We start from the raw sequence: 22,689 nt of genomic DNA on the forward strand, positions 1-22,689 counted from the left end.
CTCATCTTGTCTGTTTTCATTATCTCTTTTTCTCTCCTTGTTTCCATCCTTTGACTTCTCTTGTCTCCTTTCCTTTTCATCTCCTCTTCTTCATTCCTCTCCTTGGTTCCTTTTTGTTTCCTCTTTTACTTCTCCTCCTGTATCCTCTCCTTATCTCCTTATCTTGTTTCCTCTCCTTACCACCTCTTTCCTGTCCTCTTTTCTGTTCTGGTTCTGATTCTGGTTGTGTGAGTCCATTGTGTTTGTGTGTGCGTGTGTTAAGTGTTTGTGTATTTGTGATATGATCTGGAAGTTTGTGTGCTCAGAGGTTGTGTGTGAGTCTTTTGTGTTGTGTAAGTGAGTACTTTGTGTTGTGTAAGTGAGTACTTTGTGTTGTGTTGTGTATGTGAGTGTGTGTGCGGTCTATAGACATGACTAATATCCCGTCTGTTGGGTTTGTTGCCGTCGTATCACATCCACGTGTCCTCTGGGTGTCAGTGTTTGTAAGCAGCAGATTTATAAAGTCATTGAACCAGCTTCAGTGTGTGTGTGTGTGTGTGTCATCTATATGTGTGTGTGTTTTTTTTGTGGTGTATATGTAAACCTATCCGAGCGCAGTGAGGGGAAATTTCAGCCCGGTCATTGATCGGCTCCGGCCTGTTTCAGGGTCACTGTGATGTCAGCGTTTGTATTATTATTGCTTTTATTGTCTGTTGCTTTTAATTCAACACAACAAGACGACATCAAACCTCATTGATCCTGCGCAGAGATGAGCTGTTAGGGATCAAAATAACCACAGCACAAGAAACTTTCAACACGCCTGCTCATGAAAATGCAGCAGTTATAATACATGCACTTTTTCATTTATGGAACAAGTGAGAAACATGTGCTGTGATCTCTGAATATAACCACAACTGATGCAGTTCCACACTTAAACCTACAAGTGGGAACACTTTGGGAGAAGTCCGTGACTATAATGAATCCATGGTATTCTGACAGATGTATCATGTGTTTTAATGTACCTGCAATGTACTGTATAATCATGGTTAGAACAATAACCCTGGCTCATTATTGTACCAGTGCCTCTAATGAATTATCAACTTACTTATAATATAATGTAGACATACTTGTAAACGTTCAGGAATATTTGTAATGTTTTATAATAAAAGCCATAACACTAGTGACGTCCCGATCTGGATTTTTTTCTTCCCAATCCAATTTTTTTTACTCTTTCTCACAGACACACACATGCACACACAACAGGGTTTTTCAAAATAAAAGCCTTAAATGTGGTAAATCATGACTTTTATGCTCAATTATTCATACAATTTCAATCCATTATTCAAACTGATTCTATCACACACACATACACACACAGTAGGGTTTTTCAAAATAAAAGTTTCATTAAAAGGTGATGGTGGTTTCAGCAAAGGACCGCTGGTGTTCTGTAAGGATGAAAGGAGGACAGACAACTGCAGACCAGCATCGACCCCTACAAACCACTACAGACCAATGCAGAGCAGCACAGACCACTACAGACCAGTACAGACTGGTCTAGACTAGCTCAGACCAGTACAGACCTGTTCAGTCCAATCAGTTCAACAGGTGAAGTTAAGACTTACTAATCCATTCAACAACAGCAACAGAGCAGGAAACCGTCAAAGCTGTCTGAAGCATATCTGTCTGTCTGCCTACCTGCCTGTCTGTCTGTGTGTCTGTCTGCCTACCTGCCTGCCTGTCTGTCTGTCTGTCTGTCTGTCTGTCTGCCTACCTACCTGTCTGTCTGTCTGCTCGTCTCACCGTCTGCCTGCCTGCCTGTCTACCTGTCTCTTTGTGTCTTAATGTCTTGGACAAAGACGTCTGTAATCAGGCTCTGCTGTGGTGGGGTGGGTGGGGTGGGGTGGGGGTGTGTGTTGGTGATGGGAGGGGTGAGCAGAGCGGATTAGAGGCTTTGTGCTGAGAAGAACATTTTGTTTCCCCACCACTGGTGTCCATGTTGGACAACCTGACACTGTAATCCTGACAGACAGACAGGCAGACAGGCAGACAGGTGGGAAGGCAGGCGGTGAATGAGTGAGTGAGAATGAGTGTGTGAGACCCTAATCCCTAAAAATCTGCCCAATAAATCAGAGTCTGAACCCAAATATAGTGAATGATGTAAAATCTTCAAAGTACTGATCTACAACATATGGACAGAAATATTAGTAAACACTGTGGATTCTGGTGTTTCATTGGTAAAAGGTAGATAAAATCAAGCACAGAGTCCAGTCTACATTAGTCTGTACTCATGTCCACCAGGTCTGTCACTGTTATTACATAATCATCTTAAAACAGCTTTTAAAGGGAACTGCAATTATTTTTATTCTTTTATTTTAATAATCATGACAACTGTCTCGATCTTCATATAAACAGCTGGTGGAAGCTAACAGAAATCTCATATTTCATGACTATTCTCACATCATTTTCCACATTTAATTCATCCATTTCCCTTCTGCTGATATAATGATGGTCTATGTGTCTTTGAATTCATTCCTATCTAATCTGCTCTGTGTTGTTTTCATTTCCACGGTGGGTCAGTATCCTCCTCTGTCATCCTGGAGGAGGCTGCTCTGGTGGTTTGGCTGACTTTTATTTCTTTAATCAAATCTCTCTGGTCTTTGGCACAACAATAGTGTCGAAAGGGTAAAAGAGTTTGGAGAAAGCGAGAAGAGAAGTTGTTTTGGTGAAATATGCATTTATTAAAATCACTAAATCCCTCAGAAAACAAGGCCAAAACAAGTGTTCAGAGAACGCAAACCTCCGCCAAGCACTCCGAATGGTGTGCATGTGTGGATCGACTATTTCTTTTTAAATTAATCAGTTTCCAGGTTGTTCCATACAGCAGAAAAAGTTGAAGCTTGGTACCAGTCGTGTATGTCAAATTATATTAAATTCCAATCAATATTTGTTGAGTTCTAATTTTAAATGTGTGGTAAATGGGATTTTCAATGTTCATTGTAAATGTCCACAGAGTCCACATTCCACAGTGGATGTGGACAATTTTGTGCCAGATACAAGATATTGTTCTAAGCTACAGGTGGATCAAATTGGAGGCTAATTGGAGTGATTTTTGATGAATTTTGGAAAAATGCTCAATGATGACAGATAGGAAAATTGTAGATGTTGTGACCTTGCTGTGACCTTGAACTTTGGCCTACTTGGCCCAAAATTGAATGGGTTGGTCCCAGGGCCTAGGCCTATCTGTGGGGAAGATTTGGGAAAGATGGGCGGAAGAGTTTTCCTGTAAAGTTGCTAACAAACAAATAAACACGCAAACAAACAAACACACAAATCAAAGTGATCACAATACCTCCTGGCGGAGGTAAAAATTACCCATTAGTGTAGAATACTCCCAGTACCATGGATGTCTAAATAAAGTGTTAAACTGTAAACTCTGAGTGACAGACAATGACCAGAAAAACACAAATTTGTGTCAGTAAATCCTCAACTATAATTCTAGTTTTGTGACAGCCCTCGTTTCCACTGTGAACTGTGACAGGCTTTATTACACCAGGGTTCATGCATTTGCTTGAAAGTGCTTGAATTTCAATGATGTGTTTTCAAGGTCTGAAAAGTGCTTGGATTTTAGTTTAAGTGCTTAGAAAGTGCTTGTGATTCTAACCCTGTGATGTGATGTGATTTATTTATTTATTTCTAATATTAACTCTGCCAGGTTAGCTGTCAAGCCAAAGCTACTTACAGGGAAATAATACATTTTGAAAATAAAACTTTGTCAAAAAAAACAAAAAAACAATTAGTGGGCGTTCTCAGGTCGACTCCAGGTACATTTTTATCTTAATCTTTGTCTCAGTGCATGTGTCTGAAGAACGCAAAGTAATTTTTAAACTTTTTGCTCTTATGAAACATAATTTTAGATGTTTTTAGATCATTGTGATAAAAAGTGAAAATAAATAATCATGAGTATATGTATTCCTGTAGATATGGATTTTACTCAGCAGTAAGGTGAAGATGACTCTTAGAAGTGCTTGAATTTGACCTTGAAAAATGTGTACGAACCCTGTTACACTTTTAACTTATTTTGTTATAAACTAAAGTTCCCTCCTGTTTCCTAAAGTAGAATTCAACAGTAGCTGGCATTACATAAAATGTCCAGTGACATTGGAATGAACTGTGTGAAAAGCATAAAAATGAAAATGTAGATTATGTCCATAAACCAGTTTATAGTAAATAAATGCAGCTGAGTTCTCGTCTCCATTTGAAACAGCTGTGAGCAAAGGAACACACAGGAATAATCTATTTCTCTTATCACTTCACGTAACGAGTTGTACCAGACATGTTTTCATACTTTATCTGAATATCTGTGAGGACGCAGCAATCAGCTGATCAATCATGTTGGTGAAATGTTCTGTATGTCAGACTTGAATCAAAAACACGCTCGTGTCCTCTATGTGCATTTACCCTTTTTTCAAATAAAGGCAAAGACTACACCAAGCAAAAGAGTTGTGTTTTTTTCCATAACACTTTTCATTGCATAAATCTCTAAATGTGCATTTTGGAAGCTGCTAAAGAGCCACATATTTATAAATAAAATAATGAACATTTAAATTTATACACAGACATTTCCAGTTGTTGAAGATTCTGTCTGAATTGTGATTGTTTTTATGTTTTTGTGTTTCAGCCTTAACTGCCTACACATACCTCACCATCCTGGACCTGTTTAGGTGAGTTCACCCTCAACTTACAATGTTGGAAAAATAAAGCAGAAAACTGTAACCCTTTATAGGGCACTCACAGAAATACTCTGAAATTCCAAATTTTAGCCTTAGTGTGCTATTGGAGGACATACTGTAACAAGATTTTATTACTTTGGGAAATTTTTCCAATTTTTTTATTATGTTGAAAATCAAGGTCAATGAAATGACCATATTTGGTTCCTTACCTGTAAGTGGCCACAAAAAAATGACGTATAATATTTAAAAAAATACAAGAAAATCACATGTAAGATGAAAGGAACATATATTCTAGAGCATTAGAACATCACTTTTAGAAGATTGAGGCAAAGACACACCAACTCGACTGCAGATAGTCACCAGAAAAGGTAGCCCAACTATCAGTCTGCTCCCGTCTCCCCAACACAGTCAAAAAAGTGTGAAGAACACACCAAATCCACTACCGACTTCAGTGTACGTTCTGTGCTTGCGTGAGACGTAAAACCAGAAAATGATGCGACATCTCTCTAAACACGGAGCTCGCTGTCGTCAGTCATTGTTGTCAGCAGAGAGCGTTGAGTAGTCCAGAAGGTTTGTTGATGTTGTACTTGTTGAACGAATGGTTAGTAATGAGAAGATACTGGTGTTGTCAGCTGTCAGCTTCTTCTTGTGGAAGAAGAAAGATGTTGCAGGCGAAAACTGAGGAGAAATCGCACTATGCTAACAATGCTAACAGTGTTCATTTGATGGAATGAATGAAGTCAACACTGACTGTCACTCATTCAGATACCATATGAGCTAGGGATGGAAAAAATTAATCGACTAACGATTAATTGTCGATAAGAATTTGCGCGATTAAATTATTAATTATTGATTAATTGCCCTTGTCTACCTGTCCACACGTGTCCGAAGGCAGCCGGTTTGTCTGTGCTGCGACGCCGCGGCTGGGATAGCTGGTCATCGAACTGGATCATGGTGTTGATGAGTTAGAATGTCTGTATGGACATGGAGGACCAAACACAGACCGGCCCGTCTATGTGTGGGAGCGGTACACCCCTGAATAAATACACACACAAATGCGGGGTCGGTATCGGAGCGTTTTCCCTGGAGGTTGGTGTAGTCCACGGTCAGTGAGACAGAAGTTGAAAACATCCTCCAGGCTCCTGATTCGGGCCACAGGTATGCAATGCATTTGCAAAGCTTCAGGGGCTGGAGAAAAGATAAATGAGCGAAAAGTTTCACTTTCACTTCTGCGGGGGCACAGACTGCACCGCCCTGTACTCCTACAGTATTAGAAGTAGGACGGAAAGTGGCGCACGCACGCACGCACGCGGTTGCCAACCAACACGCACGCATCCCCCGGCCGTACTGTGCGACGATCCCCCGACGAAACTCATGCACGTACACCCCCCCATTGCACACCGCCACATCAACAGATGAATTCTACAGGAAACACTGACTGTATCCAATGGTTCAATAAATCAGTCATTAAGGAATATGACATGCTTTTTTCATGAAGTGTATAAACAATATTTAGCGTTCATTCTTATAGACCGTATTGAAAAAGAAATTCAGGTTCTCAGGAAAATCGCCGCTTATCAATTAATCGTTAATCGATCGATAAGGGCAACCAACTAACAATTAATGGGATTAATCGATAATTTGCATCCCTAATATGAGCAGTGAATGGACTATTATTGAAGACAGTAATTGTGTGAAGTACCTTGGCATAGCTGTAGTCACATGGAAACTTCTCCTTCACTGGTCCTCTAGTCCAGGCCTATCCCTCCACCAGTCAGGTTGGTCCGACTGAACGACGGGTAGTAGACGATTACACATGGTGAATTGGCTGAAAAGACTGGCGACGGCATTAACGACGGCCGATTGCACGGAACACACCAAACAGACTCATGTCACTGACCTCACCAGACTGACGACGACGTCCGAACCGTTGAACATCGGGTGTGTGTGTCTTCGCCTTTAGACCACCATGCATGCTGATCCAGACCCCTGTCCACATCCACATGATCCCTTTGAACATCATTCCTTCCAGTAGTTCCATTACTTCATGGTACTGAACAAAGCAGGTCCACTCACTGTTCATACAGAGGTGGACCTTACAGACCCTGGAGACCACATTGGACCTGAGATTGTTTGATCGCTGTCCTCACCAAGGTTATTATCGTTAATGAAAGCTAACAAAATGACAAAAACTAGAATTGAAAAAACATTTTCGTTAACTGAAATAAATAAAAACTATAATTAAAAGGAAAAAAATGATAACTAACTGAAACTGTATTGTGTGTTTACAAAACTAACTAAAACGTCTAAAAATTATGGATAAAATTCCCTTTGTTTTCGTCTTTGTCAATGTTAGATTGATATGAAATCGATTTATTTCACTCAAGCAATTTTAGCTAGCGGCACCATATGATATTTAACGGTCCATCGCTTCTCGTCACTTGTGGTTTCCAGTCGTCTTCTGGTCCCCACTCTACCTAGAAACATGGAGACTAAAGCTGGGAGAAAGCAGCAGAGTCCTGTCTGGGATTTATTTGAATAAGACGGAGAAGAAGAGAAAAGATATGACGAAACTAAAACTAAGCATCTAGAAGAAAACGAAAACTAATATAAAAAATAGGGCCAATGGCCCTTACCGGCCAAATTAAAAGCTTTGGGAAATGTATCCTGATGCCATTTATTATCACCACGTTATGTGTATTTATTCTGTTACAGAAATAGCCCATGTTTTGCTCATATTCCAATCAGACCTCTAAAAAATTCAAATTCCAACTTGATATCATTGATACTGATTTATTGTATCAGTCCACTTCCTATCTCTTATAATGGGAACATTTTTCAAAGTCACACCAAACCCAGAATCAGATCTGGATGGAAATAATTTCAATCCCTTGTGTTGACATCCTCATACAGAAGCTGTATACCAAGTTTGAAGTCAATCAGAACTGTAGTTTCGGAGAAGACGATTGAAATTTTTTCCCCATAAGAGCACATGTTAAATTTTCTGTAAGTTTCCGGATCCAGAAGAAGATCCTGATCAGCCTGTAGACATTATGTTTTGGTCATCTCCCCATCAGGGCTGGACTGTAGAAATTTACACTGGATATCATTTATATTTACTGAGTTATTACATCCATCCACTTACGATCTCTTATAATGGGGAAATTTTTCAAAGTGGCACCAAATCCAGAATCAGATCCGGATCCAAATATTTTCACTAACGTTTGTTGACATCATCATAAAGAAGCTGTATACCAAGTTTGAAGTCGGAATTGTAGTTTTGGAGAAGACGACGATTAAAATATTTGTGACGGACACTGCCGCCGCATGACGACAATAGCTTAGGGCCTGTCGGCCAGTAAGCTAAAAATCCAAAACTATTATAACCTTGGTTCTCACTGGAACTGTTGATGTCACTGTCTTGTAATGTACGTGGAAATTACCAACAATAGTCACTTGCTCGATAAAGGGTTTAAGGTCCAAATATTTCTGTCTATATCTAATCCTATTTGTCATTATTGAAGTGTGCACATTTCCAGAATATCCCTATGAACAGTAGATAAATCAGAGCAGTGTGAACTTTCTGTGACCTCTGAGTTGTTTCTGCCGTCAGTTCTGTCACTCACTGGTCTCCTCGTCTTTGTCCTCCTGTCTGTCTCCGTCCGTCCTGTCCTCTCTCGTCTCTCTTTGTCGTACAGTTTGATCACATGTCTCATCAGCTCCTGGGTGACCATGAAGAAACCCAGTCAGGTCTTCTCATTCGGGTGAGTTCACAAACAAACATCTGCACCGACCTGTCTGTTCGGATCGAACAGACACTGGACATGTGTGGAAACGGCGTCTTCTCAAGCACGAGAGATGGTGTCACTTTAATAAAGGAGTTTACAGCAGTGGACCTTCTGAGCTACTGTTACATCCAGTGCAAACTAAGGATAATGGTGTACCGTAAGCATCTAGCACAGGGGTGTCAAACTCATTTTAGTTCAGGGGCCACATACAGCCCAATGTGATCTCAAGTGGGCCGGACCAGTCAAATAATAACTTAATAACCTATACATAATTAAAAAAAATTGTTTAGTGTGTTAAAAGTTAAATGACATTCTGAAAATGTAAATGACCTGAACAACCATGTACAACCAGAAATCTCTTCAGGTCTTAGTCTCCAGCTTATTATTAATACAACTTGCATTCATAATAGATCTATTATATTGTTCAAATTCCACTTATTTTTCTCCAGATATTTCAAGTTGTTCATACTTGTTCAGGTTATCCACATTTTATTGTGAAAGGATAGTTTTCAAATGTAAATATTTTCATAATGTATTTTTACGTTTTTCACATTAAACCAAGAAGGAAATTTGGAGTTGTCATTATTGATGGCAGGGGTCTCAAACTCATTTTCTTTCAAGGGCCATATTCAGTCCAATTTGATGGACCAGTTCCAGTGGACTGGACCAGTAAAATTATAACATATTAACCTATAAATAATGACAACTCCAAATTTTTTTCTTTGTTTTAGTGCAAAAAAAAAAAACATTAAATTATGAAAATATTTTTATAAACTATCCAAACAAAAAAGATGTGAATAACCTGAAAAAAATGAAATTTCTTAAGAAAAATAAGTGCAATTTTAAGTATTATTCCTCAACTTATCATTTCTACATGTGCATTATGGATTGGATCGCCAAAGACACTAAATACTTAATAACAGGCAGAAAATTGTTAAAATTGTGCTGAATTTTGTTTAGACGTTTAGGTTGTTCATATTTATTCAGATTACTCACATTTTATTATTACAGGATAGTTTGTAAATGTAAATATTTTCAAAATTCAATGTTATTTTTTTGTACTAAAACAAGACCTAAATTTGAAGTTGTCATTATTTATAGGCATAATGTAATTTTTTTCACATCAAACTGAGAAGAAAATAGTGAGTCATTATTTTTTGTAAGTTACTATGCTATTATTTTACTGTAGATCATATTGGTCTGTTTGTGGAACCTGAGCTAAAATGAGTTCCACAGCCTTGACTGTGGAATTTTTACACCTTGCAAATTCATCCCACGGGGCCACATTTGAACCTTTGGCGGGCCGCATTTTGCCCCTGGGCTGCATCTTTGAGACCCCTGATTTATAGAATATTATGTTATGATTTTACTGCTCTGATCAGTATGATGATGATATTATTAACAACAACAACAACACCAACAACAACAACAACAATAATAATGATGAGTTTGACGTCCTTGATTGTTAATGTCTTGTTTAATTTTTACACTTTGCCAGTTCATCCTGTGGGCCAGATTGAAACTTTGGCGGCCCATTTTTGGACCGTGGGCCGTATGTTTGACACCCCTTATCTAGTATCTAGTATTGTGTAAAGTAAGGGTTATGAAGGGTTTTGGAGATGTTCTGACCCACTCATTACAGTGGAGTCCTTATCCAGGTTTGTCACATCCTTATTCTGTCTTTTTTGCTCCTTTGAACACATCAACTTTAAGACTAAATGTTCACTTTCTGCTTGATAAACACTAGCAGGTGACATTCAAACCCATCAGCTACATTATCATCCCCTCACGTGCTGGGGCCGGTCAGTGGACAGATTGGATTCATTTTGTTTTACAAACCTACACTTAAGCCCAAAATTATTCATACCCCACGCAAAAATTGATTATTTCATAGTTTTAGGTATGAAATGAAGGACAGAGAAAATACTTGTTTAATTCAATTTAATTTATGGTAGATTACGAAACAATACAGCAAATTTGCTTTCTTTGTTGTTGACCTAAAGGTTACATAATCAACATTTTGGGTTTGTATGCATGTCCATAATTATTCATACCCCATGATTAATAATCAATGGCATAGCCTTTATTTGCTATAACAGCTTGCAAACGGTTCCGATAGTTGCTGATCAGGTTTCTGCAGACTTCAGCAGGGATTTTTGCCCACTCTTCTTTTGCAAAGGTTTCCAAATCCTTGAGGTTAGAAGGTCTTCTTGCCGAAACTTGTGTCTTGACCTCCCTCCACAGATTTTTGATCGGGTTCAGGTCTGGGCTTTGGCTTGGCCACTCCAAGACATTCACATCATTATCCTTGAACCATTTCTTGACAGCTTTCGCTGTGTGTTTAGGATCGTTATCCTGTTGAAACATCTACTGCTGACCCAGATCAAGTTTTTCTGCCGACTGCTTAATATTTTCTTCCAATATCTCAATGTATTGTTCCTTTCTCATGATGCCATTCACTTTGACGAGATTCCCAGGCCCACTTGCAGAGAAGCATCCCCAAAGCATGATGCTTCCACCGCCGTGCTTGACTGCTGGAACTGTGTTCTTGGGTTGGAATGCTTCACCTTTCCTTCTCCAAACAAAGGCCACATCCCTGTGGCCAAAAAGCTCCATTTTTGTCTCATCAGACCACAACATTGATAACCAAAAGCTTGGGTCCTTGTCTAGATGTGCTTTTGCAAAGGCTAGTCTGGCTTTTACATGCCTGGGCTGGAGCAGTGGAGTCTTCCTTGGCCGGCATCCACGGAAGCCCTCTTTGTGCAATGTCCGCTGCAGTGTCTGCCTCGATATGTTGGTTCCAGTTTCACTCAAATTTTTCAGGATAGCCTTGGTGGTGATCCGGGGGTTTTTGCTGACCTCTCTCACAACTTTTCGTGATAGTCTTGATGTCATCTTTGGCTTCCGGCCACGCCCCTTGTGATTCTGTACAGTGTGGAACCTTTAGAACTTGGTGATGATGCTCTGTACAGTGGCGACTGGCACATGAAATTGCTTTGCTATAGCTTTATAGCCTTTGCCATCCTTGTGTGCATTTACAATGCGCGATCGAAGGTCTTCACTCAGTTCTTTTGTCTTTGCCATGCCGTTGGTTTGACTGTTGACCATAAAGTGAGAATGAATGCACTCACTCACTGAATTTATTTCAGTTTATTACATGACAGGTTGCATAAGGGATTGCACATGGTTAGTGAGTTCCAGGGATGGCATTCATAATGATTAGCCCTAGTTTTGGCACCCAAAAAAGCCTAAATTCCATGACCATTCAGGGGTATGAATAATTATGGACATGCATACAAACCCAAAATGTTGATTATGTAACCTATAGGTCAACAACAAAGGAACCAAATTTGCTGTATTGCTTCGTAATCTACCATAAATAAAATGAAATTATACAAACCTTTTCTCTGTCCTTCATTTCATATAAAAACTATGAAATAATCAATTTTTGCGTGGGGTATGAATAATTTTGGGCTTAAGTGTATGTGTACGTTGTGTCACATGTAAGAGAATGATTCCCATAAACGCTGGTATCGGATCAATACCAGCATCAGCTGAAACCCAGACTGTAAACGTCAGATTAATGCATCCATGATCAGTACAAACATGAACACACACACTGTAAACACAGATACAGCATCAATAGAAAAGCTTCTGTTACAGTTGGTCACCACTGCTGTGTGTGTGTGTTCAACAGGCCATGTATATGATATCATAATAATCTGCATAATCAAGTCTTTTCATAGGATTTGTTGACTATAAAGTATATAAGGGTTAGGGTTAGGATCCATTACAGTCATGTTCTAAAACATGTCAAAAGTATGCAGTTAGTGATACCCTCCTTTATCTCAGTGTTGGCTTTAACATTGTTTTCAACTAGGGATGTAACGATTACCGGTATAACGATAAACCGCAGTAAAATTCCAGACGGTTAGTATTACCGTTTTAATACTAATTATCATGATAACTGTGTTTGATTACTACACTTCGAAAGAGAGAGAGAGAGAAAGAGAGAGAGAGACCCTAAAACAACTCAAACTTGATCTGGAAAATGGTCAAACAATGGCCATAAGGTGCCATCTTTAATGCACATGTGTATGTTTGATGTTTACATTTTAATATTTGAATGTTTCTGCCAACAGAAAGTACATTGTGCCTATTTTTTTAATTTGATTTTTTAGGGTTTTTTTTTCAAAATACAACTTGGTTAAATTATTTCAGTGTGTGTATAAGTAGTTTTTGAACATTTTGAGCACATTTCAACAATACCGTGGTCATAATGATGACCGTGATAACTTTGGTCACAATAACCGTGATATGAAATTTTCATATCTTTACATCCCTATCTTCAACTCACACTTATTTCCATTTTACTCAAAGAGATTGACTTCAATTTATGGCTGGGCAACAGAAATGTCATTTTCTACACCACTAGTAGAAGTACAGTGCACAGTTTAATGGATAACATTCAGTTTTGTGATTTTTTTTTTTTTTCTTTTTTTTTTAAATGAATTTTTAAAAATTTGGAGTTAGAAAATTTGTCCACCCGATTCGTCAGACAAAAGTGTGATCAGATTGAAAGTTAAGACCTTGTCAGAATAATGTTTGTCTCATTTTGACTGAACTCCTCAAAAAGGACAGTAATTTAGTTTAATATAGTTTAAAAGGAATCCTTGACTAGACGGGGCGTCAGTCAACTAATACGATAAGCAATAAGCTCACAATAAGCTCACTTATTGTTTCAAGTTGTTTCAAGTTTAAAGGCTGATTTTTGCTCAGTGAGTGAAATTTGAAGAAACCAGATGGTATTTATTGTTTTGAAATCATTCATAAAAGACCTAAGGAGATGAAAATGAAGTGAAAGACAAACCAGGCAAAATGGCGTAGAACATGTAACATGATGAAAATGATGAAAACATATTGGACACAACAAGAACCCAGTTACAAGAAGAAGACAATGACACGAAACATACAAGACTGAAGTGACGCAAGAAAACAACAAAGTCACAGTGATTTCAAAGCAAGATAAAAAACAAAAATAAAGTTATATATTTTTATATTGTGATAATTATATTTATTGTTATGTCTTTTCTTTTGTCATTTTTACCCTCTGGGGTTTGTGGGGGTATATATAGATATACCAGGAGTTCTGTCTGTCTGAGATTTTTTGTGCAACCAATTTCTCTGGCACTATTCACCTGGTTTAATTGATAAAATACGGTAACTGCAGTGGTTTTCATCTCTGTGTGTCTGTGTTGCTGTTATTTGTGTTTTTTACACCGTTTACCGTTTTCTTGTTGCATTGGCTTCGACAAATTCAGAGAGATGAGAAAAAGACTAAATAAAGAGACTAAAAACAGGTTCTATGGTCGTCACTAGTGTTAGACCAATTACTTTTAAAACGTAATTAGTTATAGTTACTAGTTACGCTCCCAAAAAGTAATTGAATTAGTAACGAATTAGTCCTTCATAAATGTAATTAGGTACCAGGGAAAATAATTATTGCGTTACTTTTTTGAAAAACCTTCAAATATGTAAAATGAAACAGATTTTTGAGCAGGTTTCACAGGCCAGTTTTATAGAGTAGAACAGCAGACAGGTACTGAAGACCAGGACTGGGGTGAGGCTGGGGTCCACCAGGGTCCGGCTTTTCCATCACATAAGTGCATATCTGCATTTATAGAAGAAGATGCTCCTCCATTTAATCCCACATCTTCACTTTTTTCAGTGGCTCCTCCCTGACACAGCAGTAAATGTCTCCACTTCAGTCAGTCAGACTCACTGATAACTCCTCCCCTAAATTAGCTGTGCACGTAGCTGCATTCAAGTGCATGGGGTGTGCTGTGGACAACTCAAATTCGGAGATGTCATTAGTGGTTCAGGTGAAGGCAGCGTGGACAGCTCAGACTCATGGACACACAGGTGAAGCATGAAGGCAGTGTTTGAATAGAAGAACAGCGAACGGCTCGCAACAGATCGGTTCTTATCCTTCACTTAAAAGAGCTGTTCAAGAGACTCGACTCGTCCGTGAACGTCACACCTCTCATGCCAGGCTGAGTGAGCCAGGATGGATAACAGCTGTTTGATATCAGTGCATAGTAACGCACCACATTTCACTGCCGATAACGGTAACGGCGTTGTAACGTTTCAAATAATAATTTATTAGATTACCAGTTACTGGAAAACAATAACAGCGTTAGTAACGCCGCTATTTTTAACGCTGTTATTCCCAACACTGGTCATCACAAAAGGTCAGGGTAACTGTTCAAAATCCATTTGGTCGCTAGTGATGTTGCACAAGCATATATCACAGTAGAGATTGAAATCCAGTAGGATTCGTAATCCTACTAGGACAGATAGGAATTTTAGTTTGTCCTAGGACAAACTAAAATCCTATCTGTCCTAGGGTTAGGGTTAGGGGTTAGGATTAGGGTTAGGGGGTTAGGGTTAATCTTCAGATCCTAATTTCTTGTAGGATTTCAGTTTGTCCTAGGACAAACTAAAATTCCTATCTGTCCTAGTAGGATTACGAATCCTACTGGACTTCAATCTCTACTGTGACACATATATTACATATACCAGTCTTGTAGCATCATTGTAATTTTAATTTTGCCAACTGTTTTTTATGTTTGCTGTTTGTAAAGTTGTCAAAAAACTTGAATAAATAGAAGTTTAAAAAAATCCATTTGCTCACCATAAAAATGAATAGATATAGTTAATTCATAAGGTTGAACAGGTTGATGCATCATCAGGGTTAGTGGTTTCTTCATACTTCCAGATCACACCAACAAAAGCTGCCTTCTAGATCCTGATTGGTTCTCAGATGTGTGTGATGTCACATGCAGCTGGTTGGTCCTTTTTAAACTCAGATTTGGATGAACATTAAAAGCCCCCTGACCACGGCCCCCTCCCACCCATCCGCCTGCACAGATGAGGTTCACGACCAAGTTGTGTGATTGAGAGGAGGTTAGCGTTAAGTGGGTTTGTGACCACATCTCTGTGGCTGTCACCCATAATGCACTTCACTGAGCTCCCACAGAGGCTTTTAGCAGAGTAACGTAGCATTAGATCTGTGACCGTCCACATTAGCTTTAACCTCCATGAATGCACTGAGCTGCTCATTGATACAGAGCTGCTGATCCTGGACAGACTGCAGTGGGATTGACCCCCTGACCCCCCCCCCCACCACCACCCCCACCACCTCACTTGGGGTTCATGGGGTCAGCAGTAGTGTTAACTGTTCACCAGCCTGATGGGAGTTGGTTGTTTTAAAATGTCAGCTGGTTGTTGTGGTGCGTTTGTGGTGTGGATGGTGTCCTGTTAATGACCGAGTCAAACCAGTTTAAAGTTCTATAAAACAGAAAAGCACTGAAACCGACACACAGAGGAAATGGTGACTTTGTGTTAAAATGAATAAATGAATAATTACTTAGTCTATTTTTCTGTTTGACAACTAGGTCAGTAATTCAGTTAACACAGATAGAGATAAGACCATAAAGTACATATATTCATACGTACACATGTGTATCTGACCGTTTAATGACATTTAAAGTCTTTCTGTTTGTGTGTTATTATGCACAGCTGCTCCACAACCACACAAACACTAACACACATGCATCTGCAGTAGAAAAGCCTGACAAGTGAACTCTGGCATGCACTGTAAAAAAAAAAAGTTAAAAAAAAACTGTAATATTTCGGCAGCTGGGGTGCCAAAAAAATGCTGTTAAATAACGGAAAATAACCATCTCATAAAATTACGGTAATTTTCCATAATTAAAATACAGTTTTTTTGCCCTAACTTTACCTGAGATTTTGCATATTTTTTTTTTACTTTTTAATGTTTAATAAAGAATATTTTCATGTATTAAAACAATCAAATTACTTGTAAATATGGACAAACATTGTTAAAACAGAGCAAATGATAGGGTTTAAAATTGCAGAAAAGTTCTGTTATTAGTTGGTGTTTATCACATAATTTTATGTTAAAAACTTGTATATCTGTTAATATTTGATGTGTGGTATATCATTTTGTTACATTAAAACATTTGATTTATCTCTCAAAATCTGTCAATTAACTGTTAATAAACTAGTCGTCTGGATTTAAATTCCAACAATTTACTGTTAATTTAAGATCATATAAAGTATAAACATTATATTTATAGCTTATTTCACATTTAATCATGTAGCTTTCTTGGATAACTTCTTATAACAGATGTACAATTTTGACATAAAGTCACACAGGCCATGGAACAATAAGATGTCAGCCACAGTGTAACTTAAAGAGCGCAGGATGTGCTTTTAATTCGGCAAGTTCAGTGTTTGACATTGAGTAGAACTTGACCATCATGGATGAACAGGAAAGGCATTGTTCAGCGTATGGCTTTTACTCATGGTGCACCTGAACAAAAATACAAAAACAAACACAAAAAGGCCAATAAACATTACTATACACATATTAACCTCACATTTACACTAACACCACAACCCTGCTGAGCCCCTGCACAGAAAAAGTGCAGAATCAACAAGAAAAGAACTCAGAGCGCAGACCTCTGCCAAGACAGATCTGACCCCCCCCTCCCCCGATCACCACCAAAATTTAATCATTTCTTCCTTGTGCCAGTATCAACATTTCCTGAAAATTTCATGGAAATCCGTCCATAACTTTTTGAGTTATCTTGCTAACAAACACGCAAACAAACAAACAAACAAACACGCACCCAAACACACAAAGCAAAGCGATCACAGTACCTCCTGGCGGAGGTAACAACATGCTCACACCACAACATTATCTCTACTTTTAAAAACTGTCATAATACGAATAACCAACCATTTATATTTACAATATTCTACTGCTAATTTAAGAATATGTGAACTGTTGTGGTTGAATGACACATAATTTTCAATGAGACTCAGTTGTCCAATCCACTGTTAAAACTGTATTTGGACAGTTTATCAGTGCTTATACATGTTATATATTCACAAAAACACATTTATTCAACATTTTCGTTGTAAAACCTCCCATAATTACACAAGATATTTGTTAATTAACAAACAAGTCTTGTTAAACTTACAGAACAAATACTTCTTTTACGGTTAATTGTCAGTAATTTTATCTGGTTTTATAATGTTTTTTACAGTATTAAACTTTAAATTAACAGTTTAATCTCATAAATAAAAAAGAAGTATTTGTGAAATTGCCATACATTAGCAAATGTATTTTAACTGTATTTTTCTGTGAAAAAAGAAAAAAATTCTTTTGAAAAATAGAAATTTTCTCCTTATTTACAGTTACAGTTTTTTCCATGTTATTTTTTCATTTGACATGTAAAATCACTGTCTATTTTTGTAATTTCATTGATATTTTCCTGTATCTTAAAAATACAGGAAAAATCTGTAAAATAAACAGTGAAAATTCTGTTAAATTATAGATTTTTTTTTTTACAGTGTGGAGGTGTAAATCAGGCAGTGTGTGTGCATGTGTGTGTGTGTGTGTCAGCTTTTTTGTACATAATGCTTAAATTTTCATAGCAGTTGATGAATTACTATGTCACAGTGATCAGTCAATAATAAACTCAAACAAAAAAAAGACAAACATTTTCAGTTTAGCTGGAGTTAAGTGTTCCCACAGTAAAAGAAAGTGAATCTGTCACACTTTTGTCGCAGTAGATCGTTTTGTCATCCTGTAAAATCAATCAAACATGAACTTAAACGACTTGAAGAACAGAAGTGAAAGGTTCCAACTGGTCCGAGCCGTTGAAGTCTTTGTGTGTCTGTCCACAGGTTTGACAGGTTGGAGGTTTTGGCGGTTTTTGCGTCCACCGTCCTGGTGCAGCTGGGAGCCCTATTCATCCTAAAGGAGAGGTATGTACACGCCATACACACAAATGCACACGTTAACGCAGCAGAAGTGATGCAGCCTTCAGTCGGTGGTGTGTGTTTGCAGATGCTGCCGTCCCGTGCCTGTAGCCCATGTTCGTTTTTATCTCCCTCTCTCTGTCTACGCTGATTAAAATTTCAATTATTTTCAAAGCTGGACTTGGTTCTGCAGCAGAACACAAATGAATTCCAATTGTTTCTTATTGTTTTCATCCCATGCGTTTGCTCCACACGGGGTGCATGTTTTCCAAAGCGTCAGTCTGGAAAACAAAAGGCTCCAAATATGCAATAATTGGACCCCTGGATGTTTTCAGACACATTTACACACAGTGAACTCTACTGAGTGAACGCATAACCCCTGTTCAGTGTCACTGGTCAAGAAGCTTCAGCTTCATTATCTCATCTTAAAGCGCTTTGATCAGATTATCAGAACAAGCTCATGGACTTTGTATAAAACTGTTTGATTGTCGTATCTGTGGATTCTGCATTAAAGGTGTTTAATGCTTTAGGGGAAGGTTCATTTAGTCTAGATCAGGGGTCTCAAACATGCAGCCCGGGGGCCAGATGCTGCCTGCCAAAGGTTCCAATGCAGCCCGTGGGATGAATTTGCAAAGAGCAAAAATTCCACAGTCAAGGCTGTGGAACTCATTTTAGTTCAGGTTCCACATGTAAACCAATATGATCTGCAGTCAAATAAGAACAGCAGAAGAACTGACAAAAATGAATGACTGCAGATTTTCTTCTCAGTTTGATGTGGAAAAAAAAATAACATTGCATTGTGCCTATAAATAATACAAACTTCACATTTTTTTCTTTGTTTTAGTGCAAAAAAACCCATTAAATTATGAAAATATTTACATTTATTGACTATCCTGTACAATATGAACAACCTGAGATGTCTAAAGAAAATTAAGCACAATTTTAACAGTTTTCTGTCTGTTCCTCAGTGTTTAGTGTCTTTGTAGATCTGCTCCATAATGCACATGGAGAAATGAGAAGTGGAGGCAGAATATTCTTAAAATTGCACTAAATTTAAGTTTTTTTAAATTTAAATGTAAGTTTTTTCAGGTTTTTTTTTATAGTTTATAAAAGTAAGTATTTTTGTTATTTAATGTCTTTTTTTCTCACTAAAACAAAGACAAAATTTTGGAGTTGTCATTATTTATAGGTTATTATGTTACTATTTTACTGGTCCAGCCCACTGGAGATCAAATCGGGCTGAATGTGGAACCTGAAAGGAAATGAGTTTGAGAGCCCTGGTCTAGATGAAGAAATGTTTTATATCTGACAAAAATGTAAGATCATAACAGTTTATTATTTTATTGAAATGATGTCATGGTGAATGGGTTCCTTCATCAAAGCTAAAGGCGGTCAAAGGAAATACAGAGTTTATGACTTTAGTGTGTGGATAATCACTAAAGGTCCAGATTTAGGTGGATTTTATTTCAGATTTTGGGAAACACCAAACACAAACTCCAGTTCCGCTGTTTACTTCATTCTGGAAATAAAGGACAAAACCTGTCACTTAAAACCTGTCACTTAAAGGTGGGGTATGAGATCTTAGAAAAACGGTTTGAGCAAGCTACAGTTTGAAAATACTCAGTTCAAAAGTCCAAACCCGTTTCTTCAAATGTCCCTCCAAAGCCACGCCTCCAGAGTACTGGCACACGCAATGCTTGTTCCCGAGGGTTCACGAGCGCTGCATAGCAACAATTCACCGGCTAAGGCTCTGCTCCATCTCTGGCTCCGGCCCCAGCTTGGGCTCTGACGCTGTCTACGGTCCGCCCCGGCCCCAGCTCCGTCTCCGACACCGCCTGAGGCTCCGTCCCTGGCTCCAGTCCCGTACAGCTCCGACTCGGGCTCCGATGCCGACTACGGCCCGGGCTGAGGCTCCGGCTCGCGTATCCATGCATACCTCATTCAGTCTCCTTCAACCCCCCCGCTCTTCCAGAACAGCCCCAGTTCGGACCTATCTGACTAACGTTACATTTCCTAGTGATTTATGTTTGTGACTAAACAGTTTGCTGGTGAACTTTCCATCCTAATACAACTAATATAGCCAAGCTCTGGCTTCACTTCCTGTACAAATGCCTCCAGCCTCTGGGAATGCGAGATTCATGCTCGAAGAAGGGTACGCGCAGAGGGGGGAAGGGGGGAGGGGCGAATGGCTGTTGAGTTTGATTGACATATCACCGTTCAATCATTTCGAGCGGGCGCTCAAAATGATTGGATGGTATTTTTTCAGTCCTGTCCGTTCCACAGGTGACTGATTTTTTATTTTTGTGTTAGAGCATTTAATTTGTTAGTTGTAATCGGGGTGTGAAGGGGATTTTAAGGAATATAGTTAAAAATCTTCAGGAAAACATCTCAGACCCCACCTTTAGCTACCAGACAACAGTTGTGTGAACTGTTGAATATTCAAGACTGTGTGTGTGTGTGTGTGTGTGTGTGTGTGTGTCACTGCCTGGTTGTGTCTGTCATTGTCTCTCACACACACACACACACACACCTAGTGTCGTCCTGTGTGGGGTTGTCGGTCGGTCAGTTCCCGGGGGTGGGGGGGTAAACAGCACATACAGGTCAGGGAGTCAGTGCTGCCTGCACTTTACAGATGTGTGTGAGTGTGTGTGTGTAATTTATTAGACATGTTAATGACATGGACACACACACCCACGCCTGCATCAAACTGTTTCTACTGTGAAACAACAGAAAATACTGTAAAACTACAAACCCCATTTCCACTAACGTCTTTGAATTTTGAGCTGTTTTTTGCGACAGTAAAGCCCAGAGTCACTCAGACATTTATGGGTCTGGAACCGATCCAGACTTACACTCATTTAAAAAAACACAAAGAATGAATAAAAGGCCCTCTCATTAAAGGTGTGGGAGACTTTCGTGACCAATTTTTCATCCAATCGGTCAAACCTCAGTCATATCCTCAGTATCATGAATCTGTTCGTCTGTCATTACTCACCTGAATCTCTTGCATTACGGTGAACAGTTTCTTAGTTCCATCCACCAGAAGCAAACCATTTGTTTACAAACCAGGCCGGGAGGTAACTCGGGCATCTTCGGAATTTTGTTGCGATATACATTGTGGAAAGCGAAGGCTCACGAGGCAGAAATGGCAGGAGCTCCCTTCCCTCTATGCATATTACTCCAGCCGTTTCCGTGTTTCAGACATTTCCGCGTCGTGTTTGTTTCATCCATATAATACCATATTGTTGCGCTGCTGCTGTCAGGTGGCTGCGTGAACCTCCCTTTCCCACAATCCACGTCACGACAAAATTCCAAAGATGCCCGAGTTACCTCCCAGCTTGGTTTGTAAACGAATTGTTTGTTTCTGGTGGATGGAACTAAGAAACTGTTCACCATAATGCAAGAGATTCAGGTGAGTAATGACAGACAGACGAACAGATTCATGGTACTGAGGATATGACTGAGGATGGACAGATTTGATGAAAAATTAGTCACGAAAGTCTCCTTCACCTTTAAGATTCAGGTGTATGAATAAATCCCATATTTTAGGTTGTGTTTTGTAAATGCTTTGAGATGATCATGTATTCTGATGGATACTGTGCATGAACTGAATATAACTGAACAGAAATGAGGTTTGTAAAATGTCCAAAGGTCAGACTTCAGCTCATATGGATGTAAACGCCTTTGTTAAGGGAAAACCATGAGGCTCATACATACATATAATGAACGGCTGAATAAGGCAGAGGACGGAGGCGGAGTTTAAACAGACTCCTCCCCAACAGTGATTGACACAAATGAACCCAGTGACAGGAGTCCCACCTGGTCATGTAGTTGACTCTGTGTGTTTCTTTTTGTTAGTGTGGAACGCTTCATGGAGCAGCCGGAGGTCCATACGTAAGTATTAACAACACACACACACACACACACACACATACACACACAAACACACTAAAGGCCCTTTTCCACTGCAGGAATTTTTACTTTACTAGGAACTTTGAAAACCCTTGGTGCTTATGCTGCGTTCCAGTCCACCCATAACTCGTGTTTTTCCATCCTTCTACTGGTGAAAACTGGAATGTCAGTCAAACCTGTGACTTCCACCCGTGAACTCATACTAGATCTGTGTTCTCCCAGTTCTGAGTTCTGACATCACGTAGCAATGGCGCCCCCCCATGGATGCGGTGTTTATGCAGATTGTTTCTTAAAACAAGGTATTGCTCTGACATTATTTATCTGCAAATGTTCTGTGTAATCAGCAGCGACACTAGTGTTAGCTAGTTTTCAGTCAATTGAGTGCAAGAATAAATTAAAATCAAATATGTATCCAAATATACAAA

General features: G+C 38.9%; 1 protein-coding gene across 1 annotated transcript in view; it reads left to right on the forward strand.

The window, feature by feature from the left end:
- LOC115433826 (zinc transporter 6-like) overlaps window positions 1-22,689 on the forward strand; it is a 107,420-nt gene that overhangs the window by 45,024 nt on the left and 39,707 nt on the right. The window contains exons 5-8 of the mRNA XM_030155369.1: window positions 4,658-4,700; window positions 8,408-8,473; window positions 18,278-18,358; window positions 22,211-22,246. Of these exons, the coding sequence (XP_030011229.1) occupies window positions 4,658-4,700; window positions 8,408-8,473; window positions 18,278-18,358; window positions 22,211-22,246 (226 nt within the window). The remainder of the gene's footprint in view (window positions 1-4,657; window positions 4,701-8,407; window positions 8,474-18,277; window positions 18,359-22,210; window positions 22,247-22,689) is intronic.

The sequence above is a fragment of the Sphaeramia orbicularis genome, chromosome 15, assembly GCF_902148855.1.
Source record: "Sphaeramia orbicularis chromosome 15, fSphaOr1.1, whole genome shotgun sequence".
In the NCBI taxonomy this organism is placed as follows: Eukaryota; Metazoa; Chordata; class Actinopteri; order Kurtiformes; family Apogonidae; genus Sphaeramia; species Sphaeramia orbicularis.